We start from the raw sequence: 21,524 nt of genomic DNA, 5'->3' as shown, positions 1-21,524 counted from the left end.
TTAAATTAGTTTTGCAGTTATAATTGATGGAACTCTAGCAATATATATTTTAAATTTGTATGTTTATATTTTAATATATGAATTATAATGATAATAGATTGTTTAAATCTTGAAAAAAATGACTTCGCTATGGTAAACATGAATGAAAGCTTTCTACTCTTCAGATTATTTAGGCCAATTTGTTATATTGCATATTATAAAATGTGACCTCTGCGTACAGCTAAACACTTAGTATTCTTGTGATTGTTGAGAAAATATTATTCTTGTTGATTAGAATGATTCTTATACATTACTTTTACAGTCTAATGAACTTACTGAAGGAAGGACATGACAGATAAGGAAAGCCGTAGCTTCTACCTCAGGACAAATTTCTGTTACATAATTTGTGATATTACTACTGTTACTCAAAGAAAATAGCTAACAAGGAAGAAAAATTAAGATTATTTTCTAGTAGATATCACTTTAGGAAAGGTGAAGTTAGCCTTACCAGCTATTCCTGTTACAAATGTTAGATAAAACACTATGACATAACTACTAAAACATAAATAGAATTTATCAGGGAGATTAAAAATTGTTAACATTTGTAAAGAATTTACTCTTAATCATCAGGCAACATTTGTCCATCATCATAGAACTTAAAACAAACAAACAAAAAATCCTTAAAATTCCCAATTCAGCGGTTGCCAACAAGATCACAAGACAGTATTTTGGGGGAAGTCTTTGTGTATAATGACATTGGTTATTTTTCTAGAAATTTACAGGACATATGGTTATGTGCATACAGCTATACTTTGTGCACTAAGCACATTGCTAGAGGCTTTTGTTCTGTATCTGTTCAACTGTTTCATAAGATTTCACTATAGATATGACATACCATTTTTTATAATTCAGTTAAAGCACTTGACTGGGGTTATGCATTGTAATTTGTGAAACTTAAGACATTTTTAACAAAAGTGAAATGTCCTGTAGGAATAATAGGATTTATGAAGTCTGTCCAACTGAGTAGTGCCTTTTTGCTTTCATCAGTTTAAATTTTAGCATCCCTGCTAATGTAGTAGTATAAAAATGCAGCCTAATGATTTTGCAACACAGTATAATAACCTTTGAGAGATGAATACATTTTTTAATTTATGCACTTTTAATTCACTTTTTCTATTACCTTATTTTATCAGGATAAGGAACTAGTAATTAAACTAACAGTCTCAATAATTCTGAAATAAATATGTCATGACTGTATCAGGATAAACAGTATCCCTGGTGTATTGAAACATGATTACAGTTTGTGCAGCTTCTTGAAATTATTTACAGCCAATTCTGTCAGTACTTAAGTTAAATCTGACAGAACATTCAAAGCTCCCTAATTAAAAATGATGTTTTGCTAAAATAGATGATATGTGATAAAAAATAAGTACATAAATCATTTGCAAAATGGAAAAAAATTATCAGAAATTGATGGCAGTATTAGCTGTACATCCTCATAAACATATCTACAAAGTAAAATTTCATAGTCTTAATTTTAGTAATGTCTAAAAGTTACTCATGTAAGTAGTACTACACAGAATATTTCATTTGTATCATGTATATGAAATCAATTAACAGTAGCTTTTTAATTTTGGTCTCATTTAAACAATTCTGATTTATATGAGATTGAGAAAAAATTATAATGTCATTCCTTAAAACGCTGTTAAGATTAACCTCAAAAGAAACCTAGACTTTCATTAAATTTACGTTTAAATTATAATCTCTCCCAAGGAGATTCCTTCTCCAGGGATAAATCATATACCCCAGGAATGTAGCCCCTTGGAGAAATTTCTGGTACTGTTGAGAATATTGTAATAGATGAGCGATGTGCTATTTTTCCTCTCAAATTATCAGTATACTATGAACAATGATTCATGCATTTGAGTCCATCAAAATTTAAAACTTCACTTGACAAAACACTCTGTAAACAAGGTTAACATAATGTGCAGACTAGGAGAAAACATTTGTAATATATATATAACAGATAAAGTATTTAAGTCTAGATATATAAGGAGCTCCAACAGATAGATAAGAAAAAAGTAACTCAGTTAAAAAAAGGGGGGGGGGCAGGGCGGGGGTGGGAAGAATTCACAAAAGAGGAAAAACTATTTTTTAAAAAGATTCTCAACCTTCCTAGCAATCAGAGGCATGCAAGTTAATGAGAAACACAGGAGAAAACACTTTCTACTCCTGTAAAAACTGTTATCAGTTTGAGAACATTAAGTGTCTGTGAGACCATAAGGAACCAGGACTGTCGTACATTGCTGGTGGGAGTAATATGAAGTGGGCACTTGGAAAGGCAGTTTGGCAGTCAGTATCCACTAAAATGTAAAGGTACAGACCCCATATTCCAGAAGTTTCACTTCTCACAACATATCCTTAAAAGAAAACATTCACACATGTAGTAAGGTATGTGCAAGGGTGATCATTTCCACATTGTTGTTATAGTAAAAATTTGAAAATAATTTTAAATATCCAATAACAATTAAGAATTGCTAAAGGGCTTCCCTTGTGGCACAGTTGTTGAGAGTCTGCCTGCCGATGCAGGGGACACGGGTTCGTGCCCTGGTGCAGGAGGATCCCACGTGCCGCAGAGCGGCTGGGCCCGTGAGCCATGGCCACTGAGCCTGCGCGTCCGGAGCCTGTGCTCTGCAACGGGAGAGGCCACAACAGTGACAGGCCCACATACCGCAAAAAAAAAAAAAAAAAAAAAAAGAATTGCTAAATAAAGTATGTTATATTCATACTGTGCTGCAGTTAAAGCAAATGAGTCAGTGTACTTATGCTGTCCAAGACCCAGTGTTAAGGCAAAGAACAAGTTGATAAACAGTGAATAACTGTTTATGTTCTAAAACACACACAAAAACAGTATTTCTGTGGTGACATGTATATAAATATGTGCAAAAAGGTCTGGAAGGATACACAAATACATGAGTACATATAATTGCCTAGAGAAAAGTTTGGAAGGATACACAATAAACCATTTTGGGGGGGCAGGTACTAGGAATAAGTGGAGTGTGAAAGGATTATAGGGGACTTCAGTATTATCTATAATGTTTTGTTTGACCAAGAGAATGTATTCATGTGTTTTATTCTGATACATGTGTTTGAAATACAGTACTGATATACCAAACAACAAGAAGTATAATCATGCATGTGTTCTTTTTCTAGAAGCCTATTAGTAATGGCCTACCCCCAACACCTAAAGTGCACGTAAGTATAAATACCAAATAGGTTAAGTTTTCAAACTAAATACAATGACAAATAATTGCTTGAATGTGTACCTTTGGTTGGATTTTTTTTTTGCCTGTTCGAAAGAATCCATTATTATTGAAAAAAACTAAAAGATTGCTAATTTACATATTAATTGTTATATCTGAAAAGTAACTTTTCAAAAGAAAATTACGATAAATTATACATCTTAAAAAGCTGCTTTATTCAAAAATTATTAATATTCTCTTTGCACATATTTTTGAAGGAATGTGAAAAATGCACAGTTATCAAAAACATAGAATTTTAGAACTAGAGGGAACACTGAAGGAGCATCTGGCCCAAACTCTATTTTTTGCCCATGAATAAAACTGAGGCCCAAAGATCTTAGTCACCAAGATCACAAAAGAGCACCCAACTCTAACCAGACCTAGAACTAGAACGTAAATGTCCTATGTTATAGTCCTTGTAGGTTTTTTATATCTATATATACCATGCTATCCCTTTTAGGATTAAAATGATATTAACTCAATGTAATTTTAGGTTAGTATGGATAGAACTACATTTTCGCTGATACAAATCTCTAATCTAAAACCTTATGTAATACTAGTTTAGACAATGTCCATAATTTTTCTGGTTTTTAACCTCCCAACTCTACTATTTAGCCTTTTTACTTTTTAACTCTACTTTTTAATTAGTATAAAGATCTAAATAATCATACCTCATTTTACAAAAAGAAGTTTTGAGTGTGAAGGGCTCCTGAGGCTAGCGATTTATGTATACAATAGGGATGAGATTTCCTGTTGGGCTACAAGATGAAATGCCTTTATCAGGTATACAGTTGACAGGCAAGAGCTGATAACTATGGACCAACTATACAAACTAGCCTTAGGTTGGGACTGGTTTGATTGTTCTGTACCGCATTTTATCATTTGGATTTTTAAGGGGTTTAGCAATACCTTAATATGTGAATTTTGGTACCTATCTTAAAGGATAATTATCAGGGTTAGTTAAGTGATATAATTTCTGCCCTACACCATAAAAACATTTTTTAGAGGTCTCCTACCACCTGGTGGTATTGCCAGGCTATTGTTCTTTTTTGGGAACTAAAATCTTAAAAATACTGGTTGCGGGGCTTCCCTGGTGGCACAGTGGTTGAGAATCTGCCTGCTAACGCAGGGGACACGGGTTCGAGCTCTGGTCTGGAAGGATCCCACATGTCGTGGAGCAACTAGGCCTGTGAGGCACAACTACTGAGCCTGTGCGTCTGGAGCCTGTGCTCCACAACGAGAGGCCGAGATAGTGAGAGGCCCGCACACCGCGATGAAGAGTGGCCCCCGCTTGCCACAACTAGAGAAAGCCCTCGCACAGAAACGAAGACCCAACACAGCAAAAATAAATTAATTAATTAATAAACTCCTACCCCCAACATCTTCAAAAAAAAAAAAATACTGGTTGGTAGGTTTCTGTGAGTAAAAAGGAAATCTTAAGATTTAATATTTTGATTATTTTGTGTTAATATTTTTAATCCACTGTAGGCAACAGTAAACGCTCACAGTATTATCTCCCTGTTGGTAAAGAAAACACTCCTGCTCTAAAATGATGCACGATGCTGTCCTTACCACATATTTCTGTATTCTTTTTTCTTCAAGTTTTTGTTTGTAAAAGTAATTAAATGGGTAAGCTTTCTTGTATTTTTTTATTCTAACCAGAACAATAATTTCAAAATTAACATCTTACTCTTTGAATATCAAAAAACGTTCAAATGAGTGATATTATTTTTCACTATAAGGTATTTATTATCTGAAAGTTTTGTAAATAAGCTTGATAAATAAATATTAACATCAAAAACTAAAGCTTTTTGTTGAATCCTTCCAGGGAAAATAATCAGATTGCTCAACCTTTTTTAAAAGTACATCTCTGTTTTGAGATTAAAGTCCGTATATGAATTTCAAATCAACCATACCTTTTCCACTTTGTAATATTAAATTCAGTGCTTAGTGCTATTTTTAGGCTCATGAAACCAAGTAAGAAAATTTTCACCTTTGTAGAGATTATCATTTCCTTCTTACCAGAGAATATTGTATTACTCTTAATGTGGGACATGTACGTAATTCTTCTGTAAGCAGTTATTGTGCAGAATTAGTTGCTATTACTGCTTTGTTTATTTGAGAAGATAGGAAGAATAAAATGATTCTTCTAAGTAAAATCTTATATCATCTGACAGTTGTGCCTGAAACCTTTGTGATACCACTGTAAGGCAAATGACTAGTACTCGTTAGGTTTATTTGGTTATTTTTTGTTTTTTCCAGATGGGTGCATGTTTTTCAAAGGTTTTTAATGGATGTCCCTTGAAAATTCACTGTGCAACATCATGGATAAACCCAGACACAAGAGGTAGTACTATATATTTTTATCTGTTATCTTTCTGATTGTTTAGTGTTTTCATGAGACCAGGAAAACCCTCAGTTTTAATCACTTTCTGCATACCTTTCTGAAGAAAATTTTGTTACAATTTTAAAAGAAATGTTTTTAAGGTAAATATGTTTCTCTATGTTATTAGCAGTGTTTGAGGTGACACATGGTATTAAAATATCACTGTGTAGTCACCATATCGATATACTGAAACCATATACTCTGTGCCATCTGCCTTTATAAAGATACACATAGAGATATGTACAAACGTATGGTCTCTCCTTCTCTCTCTCTCTTTCTCTCTCTCTCTCTCACTCACACACACACACACACAGAGGTGTTCTTACTAAATCTTTCAAAACTCCAAGCTGTAGGTACTTTTATTTCACAGGTGAAGAAAATGACATTCAGAGAGGTTCATTGTTTCACAGCCAATCGGTAGTAGAGCTGCAGTTTGATCCCAATTCAGTCCTGTCTAACCACAAAGCTTATGCCTTTAATCTCCCAGTACTAATCCTAAATACTGTGCATTATAGTAATGTTCTTGACATTCTAAGTTGTTCTCAGGATACTTCAGTTTAGCCTGGAGAAGTTCTTCACCTGCTGTTTTATATTATCATAAAAACTGATCAAACAGAACCATGGCCAAACTTCTAATATCTTCTAGAAGATATTGAGTACCCTAGCAAGCATCCCAGTTTTAGTTAACTTTTTAAATAGGCTGTAGTCAGATCTTGGTTTTTCTGATGTGATATTTATAATAATAGCCCATCTGCAAAAATACTTCGCGTCTGTATCAGCTGGTCTTGATTTGCATTCTGTATGTCAGTTGCACGTGATCCCCTCCAAGAGGGAATTTAGAAAAGTTGCTGCAGATTCTCTGCCAGTCCTCAGCACCCTCTGATGAGTGAGGAGTCCTAGCATGCCATTCTTCAAAACCTCTTTTCATAAAATTTTCTTCACTGCTTTGAGACTAATATTTGCATATAACTCAATTCTTTGAGCTAGAGTTTCTAACTGCTTATTTGCATTAAAATAAAAAATACTGCTTACAGACCACAGTAATTCTTTTTTCATATGTTAATACATATATACTTAATTTTAGATTATATAAATTCTTTTAAAGAGTATTTTATATATCAAAATCAGTGGATTACTTTTGTCATTTCAGATCAGTACTTGATATTTGGTGCTGAAGAAGGGATTTATACCTTGAATCTCAATGAACTTCATGAAACATCAATGGAACAGGTATGTTATTTTGTATTTTTCCCTTTTTTTTTAATTCTTAAGTTATTGTACACAGACACTAAACAAGAAATGTTTCAGTGCTATGATTTGTTGCCTCTTTTGTTCGTAAAACCTTCCTAGAGCATATTCTATTTACCAGGCGCTAAAGACACACAAGATTAGTCCTCACCTTTAAGTAGCTCATGATCTAATAGATGAAACAAACATGTAAACCAATAACTGCAACACACTTCGAGTTAGATGTCACACTAGGAGTGAGTACAAAGTATAAGCCACAGAGGTGGGTATCACTAGCACCTCCTGTGGGGAGATGAGAAGGAGAGAGACATTTAAGATGGACCATAAATGATGATGAGTAGAAGGTTAGAGGATAAACATGAAAGAGCATGACAAGCATGGGGAACTATGAATGGATAATTCGATTGGAGTATAGAATGGGTGTAGAATAGTAACAATAAATGAAGGTGGATGGGTAGGCGGGTGCCAAACCCCAGAGCTTTGTGTAACATGCTGATGATCAGATCTGTGTTTTAGAAATATCTGTTTGCATTGTGGTGAGAGGTGAGACTCGAGATTATAGTTAAACGGTAAAGAAGTGTTTAGAGCAGAAGTGGAGAGGACAGAGGGGGAAAAATGGGGTTTGGAATTGTATGGGGACATTTTTGATTGTCACAGTGACTTAGAGGAAGCTTTTGGCATTTAGTACCCAGAGACCAGAACTGCTAGACAACCTATGCACAAAAATGATGATAATGATATTAATAGCCAATACCTGTATAAATCTTATTACGTGCCAGGTACTGTTTTTAAATGCCATTAATCTTCACAGTGACTCTTAGAAGTAGATACCATTATTATTCTCATTTCAGATGAGAAATCTGAGGCTCAGAAAGTAGCTTTTCAGAGATCCCACAGCTGTTAAGTGGCTGAATTGGGATATGGACCCAGGCGAGCTGGCTCCAGAGTCCATGTCCTTAAATACTTCACCATACTGCCTCTCCCACTTGTATCACTTCTATAGAGAAACACAGGACTTAGAGAATTAAAGAGCTAGAATTGGCCAGACTGAATGACCAGTTCAACAAGGAGGTTAAGAAATCTAGGTTGGGGCTTCCCTGGTGGCACAGTGGTTGAGAGTCCACCTGCTGATGCAGGGGACATGGGTTCGTGCCCCAGTCCAGGAGGATCCTGCATGCCGCGGAGCGGCTGGGCCTGTGGGCCATGGCCACTGAGCCTGCGCGTCCCAAGCCTGTGCTCCACAACAGGAGAGGCCACAACAGTGAGAGGCCCGCGTACCGCAAAAAAAAAAAAAAGAATGGAAGAAATCTAGGTTGACTTCAGTTTTCCAACTTGAGTGGATGAGTGACAGTACAACTTGGCAGGATGTGGTATACAGAAGAAGAGGTCAGTTTGAAGGGAATAATGATGCATTCAGTTTGGTCACGTTGAGTTTTGGGTGCCTGTGAGATGTATGACTAATTCTCCATTATTAATATAAATCGATTACAAATAAAATAGAAAAATCCATAAGTAATGATAATTTCTTCAAAACTAAACATTTCCATCTTTTCTCATCACAACATTTTTTTTTTTTTGCGGTTCGCGGGCCTCTCACTGTTGTGGCCTCTCCCGTTGCGGAGCACAGGCTCCAGACGCGCAGGCTCAGCGGCCGTGGCTCACGGGCGCAGCCGCTCCGCAGCATGTGGGATCTTCTTGGACCGGGGCACGAACCCGCGTCCCCTGCATCGGCAGGCGGACTCTAAACCACTGTGCCACCAGGGAAGCCCATCACAACGTTTTTTAAACAGATTTTCTAACAAGATCCTTAACTGATATACTTACTCTAAATCTTAATCTGGAAGGAGGTATACAGTGAAGTGGCTGAAAAACACATATGAACTAGGGAGAAAAGAAAAGGATCTTGTTATTTATAATAATTAGTAAATAACAGTCAAAAGTGGTAAATTTTTTTGGATATAATAAGATACCTAAAAATCATAGTACTGGTAACAATATTAATTGTAAGTAACAAGACCAATGTCATGTTTACATGGGGTAAGCATTTATCAACCTAATTTAAGGGGCTGTTAAGTGAAGGTACCTTCAACTCCCCCCATTCCCACTCTGCAGTAACTCCCCTTCTTAGGTGCTTTAGCATTTGAAATTACATTATTACGGTAATCTTTTCTGAGCTAAACACACCCATCAAGGTGAATGTTTTCCCTCCCAGAGGAAGCCTATAAGAGTAGAGAACACGTATGTGTGAGATCTTAAGTTTTTCCATCTTCCTGTGAAATTGATTATTAGGCTGGTTTTCTCTGTACTCTAAGGAAAGAAACTGGGTGGCATGAGTCTGCTAGATAGGGGAAGATGCTGAAAGGTGAGAAAATGACACAGCACAGGGTCTTGATTTACAAGTCTCTTTCTGCTGTTATTATTTATAGCTAGCATTTACGGAGTGCTCCATGTACGCCAGTCTTCTAAGCATCTTACACCTACAAGGAACATCGTGTTCACTCACCGCAGCAGCAGTGTGGGGATAGGAGCTCCATTTTACAAATAAGAACACTGAGACACAGAAATAAGTCAGTTATCCAAGGTCACAGAGTCAATGAGAAAGCAGCTGTCTAAATCTAGGCAAAATGCAGAACCTACTCTTCCTTTTTTTTTTTTAAATAAATTTGTTTATTTTATTTATTTTGGGCTGTGTTGGGTCTTTGTTGCTGCACGTGGACTTTCTTTCGTTGCAGCGAGCGGGGGCTACTCTTCGTTGCGTTGCGCGGGCTTCGCATTGCAGTGGCTTCTCTTGTTGTGGAGCACGGGCTCTAGGTGCGCAGGCTTCAGTAGTTGTGGCGCCTGGGCTCAGTAGTTGTGGCTCATGGGCTCTAGAGCGCAGACTCCGTAGTTGTGGCTCACAGGCTTAGCTGCTCCGCGGCATGTGGGATCTTCTCGGACCAGGGCTCAAACCCGTGTCCTCTGCGTTGGCAGGTGGATTCTTAACTACTGTGCCACCAGGGAAGTCCCCAGAACCTACTCTTCTTAAGCACTATATAGCTTTACTAAACTGATTATTTCATCCAGAGCCTATTTTGCTAAGAGAAATAGGCATTAGAAATCTAGAAAAGCTTTAGAGTTTGATTAAACGTGGCTAAAAATGAAAATCCGAAGTGAAAATCCAACACTTAATAAAACTTTGCATAAATACTCTTCCATTGTCCCTGTGTTGATATTACCAAAGGAATTTGTGTCTTATCCTGGTACTTTATATATGCTTGTATTAAATAAACTCACTTATATTTACAAATATATAGTCCCATGATAAATTTGTTTGGTTTGGTACTTGTAGTACTTTGTAAATATGTATTTTTATGGAAATAAACTCACTTCAACACTGAATTAAATAAAAATCAGTTTCTTGCTCCTTTGGTAACATATACTGGTATGTGACTTGGAATTAGTCATTGCCCTTTTTTTTATCTGCCTAATTTTCTCAATATAGCCAATGAATTCTCAATTTTTCTGTGAAACTTTTATGAGAGCATAAAGCAGGAAATGTTGTTTATGTTCTTGCAGTCTGAGGCACGGTTATAGGCAAGTTTTCTAAAATTAAAAACCACTTGGCGGGAGGACTTCCCTGGTGGCGCAGTGGATAAGACTCCACAATCCCAATGCAGGGGTCCAGGTTCGATCCCTGGTTAGGGAATTAGATCCCACATGCATGCCTCAATTAAGAGTTCACATGCCACAACTAAGGAGTTGGTGAGCTGCAAGTAAGGAGCTCAGCTGCTGCAACTAAGGAGCCCACATGCCACAACTAAGGAGCCTGCCTGCCACAACTAAGACCCGGCACAACTAAATAAATACATACATACATAAATATTTTTTTTAAAAAACCCACATAGCAGAACTTCCCTGGCAGTCCAGTGGTTAGGGCTCTGCGCTTCCAATTCAATCCCATTGAATTGCGCTTCCAATTCAATGGGATTGAATCCATTGAACCCAGAGGGCATGGGTTCAATCCCTGGTGGGGGAACTAAGATTTCACAAGCCACGCAGGACAGCCCAAAAAAAAAAAACATAGCAGTGCCACATTTTACTTGCTTGGAGACATTAGGTGTTTTATGTGGGTACATTTTGCAAATAAATGAAACAGGTTTTATTAAAAATAGATTTTACTTTGTTTCTCACCCTTTTATTATTACTTCTGTTTTAATTATTCAGGACCATCATTGTGACTTTTAAAGCCTTTTTTAACGTAATGTCCTTAGAGACCTTGATATGTTTCATCATTAGTCTCTTTCCTTCTTTCTGTTCCCTACCCTCATCCCAGTCTGTTTTGGAGTAACCTAGTAGGAATTGTCAGGGCAAACCCAGCAACCAAACTTGTTAAATCACAATGCTTAATTACATTCATCAGTGGTTCTCAAACTTCAATATGCAACAGAATCACCTGGAGGGCTGATTAAACCGTAGATTGCTGGACCCACCTTTAGAGCTTCTACTTCAGTAGCTCTGAGATGAGGTCCAAGAATTTGCATTTCTCATTTCTAACAATGCCGGGTGATGCTGATGGTGCTGGTGCAATGACCACTTTGAGAACCACTGATATGCATATGAAATGTGTTAATGAGAGCATTTGTTTTTTCTCCTTCAAAATATATGTTTCATGAAATCCCTTTCTTTACCCAAAATACTAATCACCTTAAAGCTTACAGAGAGGTGTCTCCCAGTTCTTATGTGCTAGATTTCAGTAATGAATTCCATATATATGTCCTTTATGATTTGTAAGTTTTCATCATATTCTCTCTTGGCCCTTTTTTCCTCCATACCTACTATTTCCACATCCTGTGTTTCACCACACCGTGATCCTTTTTTCTTTTCTGCTCCAAAAGCCATGCATGTCCATATGCCTAGATAAGACCGTTTTTTGGAAGTACACAGGAGAGTCTTAATTATTTAAAACCCCAGAACCAAAATAAAGGAATAGACATTGTTTGAAAATGTCCTTTTCCCTGTGTAGTTTGGGATTATGTAGTCCTAACCATAAGGAGAGTGGAGCTAATCATGTCATGTTGGAACTTAGATAATGAAATTACACTGCTAATTTATTTTTCTTCCATATAAATATGTTATGTGTAGCATCTTGTTTTACTTGCCTTATAAAATGAATTTCTATTAAAAATAAGTTTCTTTTTTAAGAACTGGCCTAATGATATGATAGCTACATGGTTAATATGTACATATTTACACTGCTATTATCTATTATCCTTTGAAACTTTGTGCTTTTTTTTTTTTAAATCAGCTATTCCCCCGAAGGTGTACATGGTTGTATGTAATGAACAATTGCTTACTATCAATATCTGGTAAGTCTTTCAGTTTTTAAATACCTTACAGTTGCTCCTATTTATGTTATCAGCTTTTATGACATATATTTTTCTCTGCAGGTAAAGCTTCTCAGCTTTATTCCCATAATTTACCAGGGCTTTTTGATTATGCGAGACAAATGCAAAAGTTACCTGTTTCTATTCCAGCACACAAACTCCCCGACAGAATACTGCCAAGGTAACTGTACATTTAACTATGTTTTCATCCTTAGAGATAATATGTTAATTCATTCTAAAAAATAGATATACTACAGAAATTGAAAAAGCACGGGTTTGTAGAAATCACGTGTAATGAAAAACTGTAAGAAGTAATGTATTTTTACAAGTGTTTATCACATTCTTCTAAAATTTTCTGCTTTATACTTTCTACTTATATCAAGTAGATATTTGATATATCTTATTTTCTTTCTGAGTTTTTAATTGTTTTTCTACAAGGTTAAAAATATTTTTTTTCATGTAATTTGCTGGTAATTTTATGTCACATATAGTGGTTTTGACTTACTTGTGTCAGTCTGAATAAAATGAATTTTCTCCAAGTAGTTTCTAAACTTAGAAAATTTAAGTGAGTTATTAAATGAAGATTTTTTTAGAAGATAATTACTACTTAGAAATCGAGATTTTTGCTTTTCTACTTTCAGGGATTTTTAGTTATGTTCTTTCTTCTTTTTGGTTATTATTATATTGGGCCTCATTTGTTGAGTAAAAATCTTTTGAGTTTGGTATAAATTGTATTTTACAAAAACTTTATAATGTAACCATTCTTCCTTTACAATATTAGTTGTAAAGCAACTAATGTAGAACCTTAACTTTTAAGTACCTTGAAAATCTATTGTTGTTAATTGCCGAGTTTACAGTATAGCTAACATTTGCCCCTTCGTGCACAAAAACTTTTAAAAAATTAACTTTTGGATGAAAATCATTTTAAAATACACTGCAAGCTTTTCTGTCTTTAAAATAGATTACACTGAGTTTAACTGGATCTTTTCATGGTGACTTAGTTATGATTATGAACTTGATTTATGACACTTGTATTATAATATCTGTAGTTGGACTTAGGGATATTGCTCCTATGACTAGTCAGGAAGTTTCTTTCCTCCTGTACAGTTTATGTGCCCCTCTTTTTCTCCCAGCTGCCACTTTGTGCTGCTATTTTTCTGCCTACTTAAAGTATGACTCCATTCAGCTTTCTAACTTGATAATCCTAAATTCCTGTCGGCATGGAAACTGACCTCCAAGCTTTAAAAGTAAAGAGCCCCCAAAGAATGTAAGGCACATAAATGTTAATGCATTAACTTTTTGATATCGTTTTGTCAGAATAGAGAGCTATTCTTATATCAGTTTGTGGCTCATCTTTTTACTTTCTCAGTGGTGTCTTTTGGTAAACCAAAGTTAATAATGTTTTAAACAAATTCATTCAACAAATTGAATGCCACTCATAGTTTGAGGTGCTAAGGATAGAGCAGTGAAAGAAATAGCAATTTATCAGTATTTTCCTGTATGATTTATTTTTGCATTTTTAAAAGAAATCCCAGGACTTCCGTGGTGGTCCAGTGGTTAAGATTTTGCCTTCCAATGCAAGGGGTGTGGGTTCCATTCCCCGTCAGGGAGCACATGCCTTGCGGCCAAAAACACAAAACATAAAACAGAAGCAATATTGTAACAAATTCAATAAAAAGACTTAAAAAAAAAAAAAGAAATCCCAAGGTCGTATTCTAAAATGTAAATATTTTATAGTTTTGTTTTTCATATTTAAATCCTTAATCCATTTGGAATTGATTAGGGGGACTTGAGAAAGATATCCAATTTATTCTTATTTTTAATAGATGATCTGTTATGTCAGGACCAGTTTTTAAACAACTCATCTTTTCTCCACTGAACTGTAACCGTACTATATTTTCATATACTAACTTTGCCTACATGTATTATATATTCATTTCCATTTCCATTTCCATTTAGGAAATTTGCTGTATCAGCAAAAATCCCTGAAACCAAGTGGTGTCAGAAGTGTTGTGTTGGTAAGTAAACTGTCCAAAATCATGTAGCTCTCCTGCTTTGCAGAGTGGGTAAGAAGATGCTGTGAGGCACATTTTTAAATCTAGCGTAAAAGTACTACTCCAGGACGTTCTGCCAGTAATAGTTTATTTTTCCCTTTTAAATAAAATAAATGTATTGGTCATTCTATGTTCATATAGTACCTTGCACATGTAGTTGTTTTGCAGATAATTTATTGACTAGATAAATGGAGAATGACTTTATTACAGTACTTGATCACATCCTGTTCTCTAAGGAGCCTGTTACTGATCATTCACCATTTTGCTTTGTAATGGCTTATGAGACTACATTTATTCACTCAGCATACTTATTATTTATTCTCATACCTTTAATAGATGAAACGTTATGCTTGTGATGTGAAGGTTATAGTCTCCCTGATCACACACCACTAGCCGAAAGTCCTCCCCAACGCCCGTAACATCTAGCTGGTTGATTTGCATCTAGGGAAAACCAAAAACAGTTTCCTTTCCTCCCTTAAAAAACTCTGAGGCAATTCAGTTTTATTATTTGTAAACCTGTATCTTGAGATTTGATTAATGTCTTCATGTAGTGCGGCCCAAGGCATTACTGCCTCTGAACATGACTACCAAAAAGCACCCTGAATCACCTGCCCCTACATGTGCTGCAGCTATCAATTTGGGAAGTTCTCCCCAAACCTACTTAGACCCTTTCTTCAGGATCTTGCTAATCTCTCTGCTACCACAAGACCTCAAGTTCTTCTTCCCGCCCCCAGGCCCCATAACGACCAGCATTTTCACTTGGGAATACAAATAAAAATCCTGCAAGTGATAAGGGAGTTTCCTGCTACTACCTGAAACAGCATTTCTTTTTCACTCTGCGGTCTAATTAAGAAATTGAACTGGCAGTCAACTTTTGTTTGTTTTCGAAGTATGCAACTGTTACTGTAAGGACTTTTTTGTATTATAAGAAAACTTACATATTTTTTTTGCCTTGACAGTGAGAAATCCTTACACAGGCCACAAATACCTATGTGGGGCACTTCAAACTAGCATTGTTCTATTAGAATGGGTTGAACCAATGCAGAAATTTATGTTAATTAAGGTAAGCATGAATGTCAACCTAAGTCATTTTTAGTATAAAAGCTTGTCAGTTTTCCTGTTCTTTCAGAAACTTTTTTTTTCCAGTTAATTCTCAAGATTTAATGTAATAATTTTGGATTATATGGCAGAGTAATGAAAATCTGCCCAATTATAAAAAGCTCAGTTGGCCTGATAGAAGTTTTGAAAGAGACTAGATAAATAGTTCAGGGATATGGCAATGGGAGCTGGAAATACTGGATCACATACACAGTCTGATGTCAAGAACAGGAGGTACTAAGAGAGCAGTGAAATACTGTTTGAATATGTTATCTGGTTGACCTGTTCTATCACAGCAGAGGGACAACCTGCGGGTTGGCATTTGGCCTTAAAAAGTCAAGGGATAACCATAATGAAGGGGAAATTATTTGTTTTGGATATATGCCTATGTATTAATTTTCCCAGTCCTTCCCATGGATGGTGTTTTGTGCCTTAGTTTCTCTAGAACCTTTAAAGAAAAAAAAAAATTTTTTGGCCGCTCTGTGCTGCATGTGGGATTTTAGTTCCGTGACTAGGGATCTAACCCACGCCCCCTGCAATGGAAGCGCAGAGTCTTACCACTGGACCACTAGGGAGGTCCCTTTAATGAATATTTTTTAAAACATTTAATATTATTTAGCTATAGCTTAAATTTAGAGGAAAAACTAACTTAAAACGTATGAAGTGCTGGCTCAGTCACCCCAAGGAAATACCAAATGGAATTTTTAAGCTATTTTCTTCACTATTTTATATAGATTAAGTAGTCTTATTTCATGAGCATTTGATATCTCCATAGAAGTTGGGATCGGAATATAATTGGAGTGCATTCCTCCTCAATTATATAATATAGAGTTAGGATGTTTAAAGTATTGGCTTCTGTTATGTAAAATTTTATGAGTGACTGGGGAACCTAGTTTTAATTTTCACATCATTATTTATTAACCTCAAAATTAACTAGGGCTAAAGAAATGAAAAAAAGAGTTTCAAGAATTTACAACCCATTGAGGTAATATTTCCACAAATAAATTCACTGAAACAAAAATTCTTTAAACCAAAAACTGAAAGGGAAAATAGCCTTATAAATTATCCAAAGCAGAGCTTCTGAACCCAGCCCATTTCTGGCCACATGGTTTTGTTCTCAGTTCCTCTTTGTTCTTGCCTGTTTGACAAAAAGCATGGCGTATCCTAGATGGAGTGGTAAAGTGTATGTAGTTATTTTTCTACAGCCCTTTCCTTCCCTGTCTTCCTCCTTAGTCTCTTTTAGTATGTCCTTCCTAGTCCTTTCATTCCTAACATCTATCAGAATGAAAACAGTTTCATTACATCAGTTGTTCATGGATACTAATAGTCTGATTAAACCTTAGTATGAATGAATTTTATGTGTTACCTGATATGTTAAACTATTTATCCTAATACATAATGAAAGACCCTTTTCTCTGTTAAAGGAATTTTATGTATTAAGAGCATGCAAGAGAGAAAATATACTTTGAAGACATGGAAAGCTTAAAAATTATCCATCCATGTTTTCTCTTTTCCGGATAGATGGTACCAGGGAGCCTGCCCCTGACTGATGAGGCCTGTTGCCAGTATTCTAGGATGTTAGACTTACAGTACAGTTCTACTTGCAGGCCTCCTTCACGACTTCTTGCTCTTCCCACTTAAACTCCCTGAGCTACACGCCCCTATGTATTTCCCTTCATCTTAACCCAGTTCTTTCTCTGTGTCTCTTCTTCAAGATTTCTATATGTATATTTTGTTTCTATGTTTGGCATTATCTCAATTAGTATTTTTGATGTTTTCTATACTACAACTCTTACCAGATATGTTCAAAAACATTCTTATGCTTTCCATATACTTCCTCCTCATGAGATTTCTGAATAAGTTTTTGCTTCTGTAGACTACATTTTCAATGTAAATAAAAGTTATAAATTGAAGCAGACATTCATGTACTTATTACGAATCAGGCAGAGTGTTGTTTAACTAGAGAGATAAAGAGTAAGACGTGGAGTCACTGCCCTCAAGGACCATCACCAGTAGCGACTGGATTTTAAACTGTTATATGGGAATCCTCTTCTGTTAATGACTTATACATATTGTTTAGTTATTGTTCGAAGCTAAGTAGAAGTATTCACAATGTGTTGGTTTTCATATTTACTGAGGAAAAAATACGGAAGCATTTGTTTTCTTCCTGTCTTACTGCTCTTTCCACATTTCAAAGAGAAATTTTTTAAATGTTTTACCTTATTAAAAATAGGACAGATTTTATCCATAGCATATCCCCAGGTGGGAATGCTCCCAGAGAGGGTGTTTGGAGAGTGTTCGTGAAGGAGTGTCTAGACCTCTGGGATGGGGGCACTTGGGCATTCACAGGGAAGGAAGAATGTGGGAACAACAGGTGTGCACAGAGCTTCACGTTCCAGCCATGAGGACCACACTGCATCTTCTGACACTTTAAGACTAGTAGTTATGGGAGCCCCATTTCACCTGTTTATTTTCTCTATCATTTATTTTCTTTAGAATTTACAGTGAGTTACCAGAGTAAAAAATAAATCAGTTTCAGTAGTTTTTAGAGATACTAACAATAGCCATTTGGGAAGTATAATGGAACACGGCCCATTTATAAGAGCAACAAAAATATAAAATATATTAAGAGTAGACTTAATAAAATATGTGTTAAGACCAATATATTTTTTAAAAACCTTTTTATCGTGAAGAAGAACGTTGCTAGCACCTCAGACCTCCCCATGGCACCCCCTACAAAACAGCTGCCTTGTTTGCATGTAAGCATGCACTTCTAAACATTAGCATTAATTTTACCTGATATTTCAACTGTATACAAGTAGAATCATAAAGTATACATTCATTTGGGTCTTACTTCTGTGCAACATTATATTTGTGTAGTTGTTGGATATAGCCATAGTTTGTTCATTTTCACTGTGGTCTAATATCCCATTGTGTGAATGTGTCATCATTTTATCCATTCTACCATTGATAGGCATTTGGGTTACTTCCAGTTTTTGTTATTCTGAGCAATGCAGCTTGTGCATATTTTTGCATGTCTCCTGTGGGTGCATGTAGTCATGTTCTCTAGAGTGTATAACTAAGAGTGTTATTGCTGGGTTCTAAGAGATGTGTATCTCGGCATTAATAGGTATTGTAATTAACCATTGTGGTCACACCAGTTTATACTCCCACCATCAGCGTTAGGAGCATTTGTTTGCTCTTCTCTGAGTAACCCTTATTATTGTCGTTCTTCTGGCGGGTGTGTATGGTTATCTTGGTTTTATTCCCTGATTACTAATGAAGTTAATGTTTTCCTCTATTTTTCCAAACTTTCAGAGTGTGAATTTAGTCTCTTTGTGGCAAAATAAAAATAATTTTAAACTTATGTAAAATTAAAGTGGGTTGCATTTTAACTAAGTTAATTTATTAAATAGAATCACTTGAAATACAGGGCTAAATTTCTCTTATTTGTGGTTGTTTTTTTTTTTCTGTCCACACTTCTAAGGGGAATGTCTCTTGCTCATTAGCATTTCAGTTTTCTCATCCATGTTTGCTCAGCTGGTTAAGAAGGCAGAGGAGTAATACTGAAGCAGCCTGGGATTAGGAGAGAGGAGACTGCCACACAGGGTGGGGGGCAGGGGGGACCCTGGGCCAGCCACCCAGTTGCTGGGTCTTAGTTTCCAACTCTGAAAAAAGAGGGTTGGACAGGTGATTTGTAAGTCTGTTTCACCCCAATATGCTAAAAATGTGTGGTTTTTAACTTAAAAATATTTTACAGTGCTTAACCTAAATTCTTTATAAAGATACTTTCTAATTTAGATTTTCTGCATACCTGAGTTTCTGTGCGAAGAAGCAATCTTTATAGTAGAAAGTACTATTTTATATATTCTCATAAAACTAAAAATTCTTATTAGTGTTCTCATGAAATTTTTTTTGCTTTTGTTTTCCTTTGTTTAATATATTTTGGTTTTTTCTAGCACATAGATTTTCCTATACCGTGTCCACTTAGAATGTTTGAAATGCTGGTCGTTCCTGAACAGGAGTACCCTTTAGTTTGCGTTGGTGTCAGTAAAGGGAGAGACTTCAACCAGGTGGTTCGATTTGAAACCGTCAATCCAAATTCTACCTCTTCATGGTTTACAGAATCAGGTTTGTGATTTTTAATGAATTATTAAGTAATAAATTTACTATATCTTTCATTAGGCAAAGGTTATTTTTAAAGATCTTGCAAAGGCCCTTTGTTCAGAGTCTTTGGCAACTAAGGGAAATGTTAAAGAACCAATTTGCCAATAAATATTGATTAGTCAGGAGTTTGTTGGAAGCCTGAAAGAGTGTTCACAAAAGGAAAAGAATTGAGACAGTTTTTTTGTCATTGAAAAAAAATGATCACAGACGTTCACAAAAGTCTAAAGACAATTTCATGGCTTGCTGAATCCCAGGGGACTTGAAACAGCTTTCCTTTGAGGACACATTACTGAAAGAAAACATGGCCAGCCCTTGACAACATTATTGTGGCTTCTCTTTGGTGCCCCTAAGTTCTCTGTTAAATTCTCTCTTTAGAGGCCCATCTTCCCTTTGAGACACGGGGTGAACTCCTGCTTTCTAATCTCTTCCTCCCTATTTAACAAGAAGGGATTGTTGGTTGATTAATATTTTATTTAGTGAATTTCAGTTGTCTTAGTTCTCCCAAGCATTTTAATTTTAAATCCTTTTCTACTAATTGTTGAATGAAGGGCCTCATTTCCTGACAAAAGAATTTTGTCCCTTCCTTCCCAGGAACTTTTGATTACTTCTCTTACCATAATGAAATCCCTTTATTAGAAGTTAAACATGACAAATATAATTCATCTCTGGTTTTGAGATGATGAGACAGAGTAAGAGACAGAAAGTATGTTTAGGATTTTATATCAGCTGAAATTATAAGCTAGTGGCTTCCTAAACTCTGCTGCACATTAGAATCCACCTGAGAAGCTTTTAACACTCTTGATACCTCAAGTCACACCCTCGATTAAATAAAAGAATATCTGGGACCAGCAGCTGGGTGTCAGCAGATCTCCAAAGGATTCCAGTGTTCGGGAACTAATTGTTATAAGCAATTTGTAAATCTCATTTTCCTGGCTTTCTATCTAGTAATGCTAGACTGGCTTCTTCTTGACTAATTTTCACCAAGTGTGTAAGAGTCACAAAGATCTCGTTGACCTGATGTACAGGAGGCCTATTCCATATCCTTCCAACCCTGGTTAGTTACAGAAGTACCAGGTCTAAAATACGTGTGAAGGTCTGAAATACAGCCATCCATGGATTTATTAAGATTCTAAATACTGTAGGAAGTAGAAAACAGGCAAGCTAGACTTTGGATCAGACCCACTCTCCAGAAACAAAGGCCTATAGTTTAGCAGTTTCAGTTTTGATGTTCATACAAAGCTTGGGATATCCTACTTGTTGCTTCCTGGAAAACTGTGTCATTTAAACATTTTCAGTTTGTGAAAACTTTCTTAAATCATTATTATAAAAATAGGGCCTCTATGCATTTTTATGGTGCTTCAGACTTCTCAAAATACTTCAGTTTTCTTCTTAACTCATTTGGACCTGAAGTTATTTGTTTGACTCTCTGATTCATTCATTCAACAAATATTGAGAAGTATGTACACAGCACAGCCCCTGGCCTTCTAAGCTTAAAATCAGAAATTAATCATTGCCATAATATAGAAGATTAGACTCCTCATTTCACATATGAATAAAACAGTGGCATCACCAATAGTAATGACAATAGCTAACCCTCCATTAAGCACTCACTTAGTTTAGCTCTTGCATCAAATTTTGAATCCAAGCCGCCTGGCTTAACCACTACATATGTATAGTTAAAAATATATATCCATTTCAAATTCCGTGATGTTCAGAATTCTTCTTTTTTTAATGTCTCTGCTTTAAATATTACTGTTTTCTGTAAGTTTTATCGAGTTTTTTGTGTTGTAGATACCCCACAGACAAGTGTTACTCATGTAACCCAGCTGGAGAGAGATACCATTCTTGTATGCTTAGACTGTAAGTTTTTATTTATGAATATCTTATCTTAATGAGTTTTTTTTATCTTAGTTTCTGAGTGACTTTT

The 21,524-nt window shown here is 35.8% G+C and overlaps 1 protein-coding gene across 3 annotated transcripts in view; it reads left to right on the top strand.

Annotated features, from left to right (window-relative positions):
• Positions 1-21,524, top strand: part of MAP4K3 (mitogen-activated protein kinase kinase kinase kinase 3) — a 190,270-nt gene that overhangs the window by 160,851 nt on the left and 7,895 nt on the right. For all 3 annotated transcript variants that reach the window (XM_032652732.1, XM_032652733.1, XM_032652734.1), the window contains 9 exons: positions 3,193-3,234; positions 5,544-5,628; positions 6,818-6,897; positions 12,200-12,260; positions 12,342-12,459; positions 14,238-14,296; positions 15,292-15,395; positions 19,390-19,561; positions 21,389-21,457. In XM_032652732.1, the coding sequence (XP_032508623.1) occupies positions 3,193-3,234; positions 5,544-5,628; positions 6,818-6,897; positions 12,200-12,260; positions 12,342-12,459; positions 14,238-14,296; positions 15,292-15,395; positions 19,390-19,561; positions 21,389-21,457 (790 nt within the window). The remainder of the gene's footprint in view (positions 1-3,192; positions 3,235-5,543; positions 5,629-6,817; positions 6,898-12,199; positions 12,261-12,341; positions 12,460-14,237; positions 14,297-15,291; positions 15,396-19,389; positions 19,562-21,388; positions 21,458-21,524) is intronic.

This window comes from Phocoena sinus, chromosome 13 (assembly GCF_008692025.1).
Source record: "Phocoena sinus isolate mPhoSin1 chromosome 13, mPhoSin1.pri, whole genome shotgun sequence".
NCBI classification, from domain to species: Eukaryota; Metazoa; Chordata; class Mammalia; order Artiodactyla; family Phocoenidae; genus Phocoena; species Phocoena sinus.
Note: the sequence above shows the minus strand (reverse complement) of the source record. Positions and strands in the feature narration are given on the sequence as shown.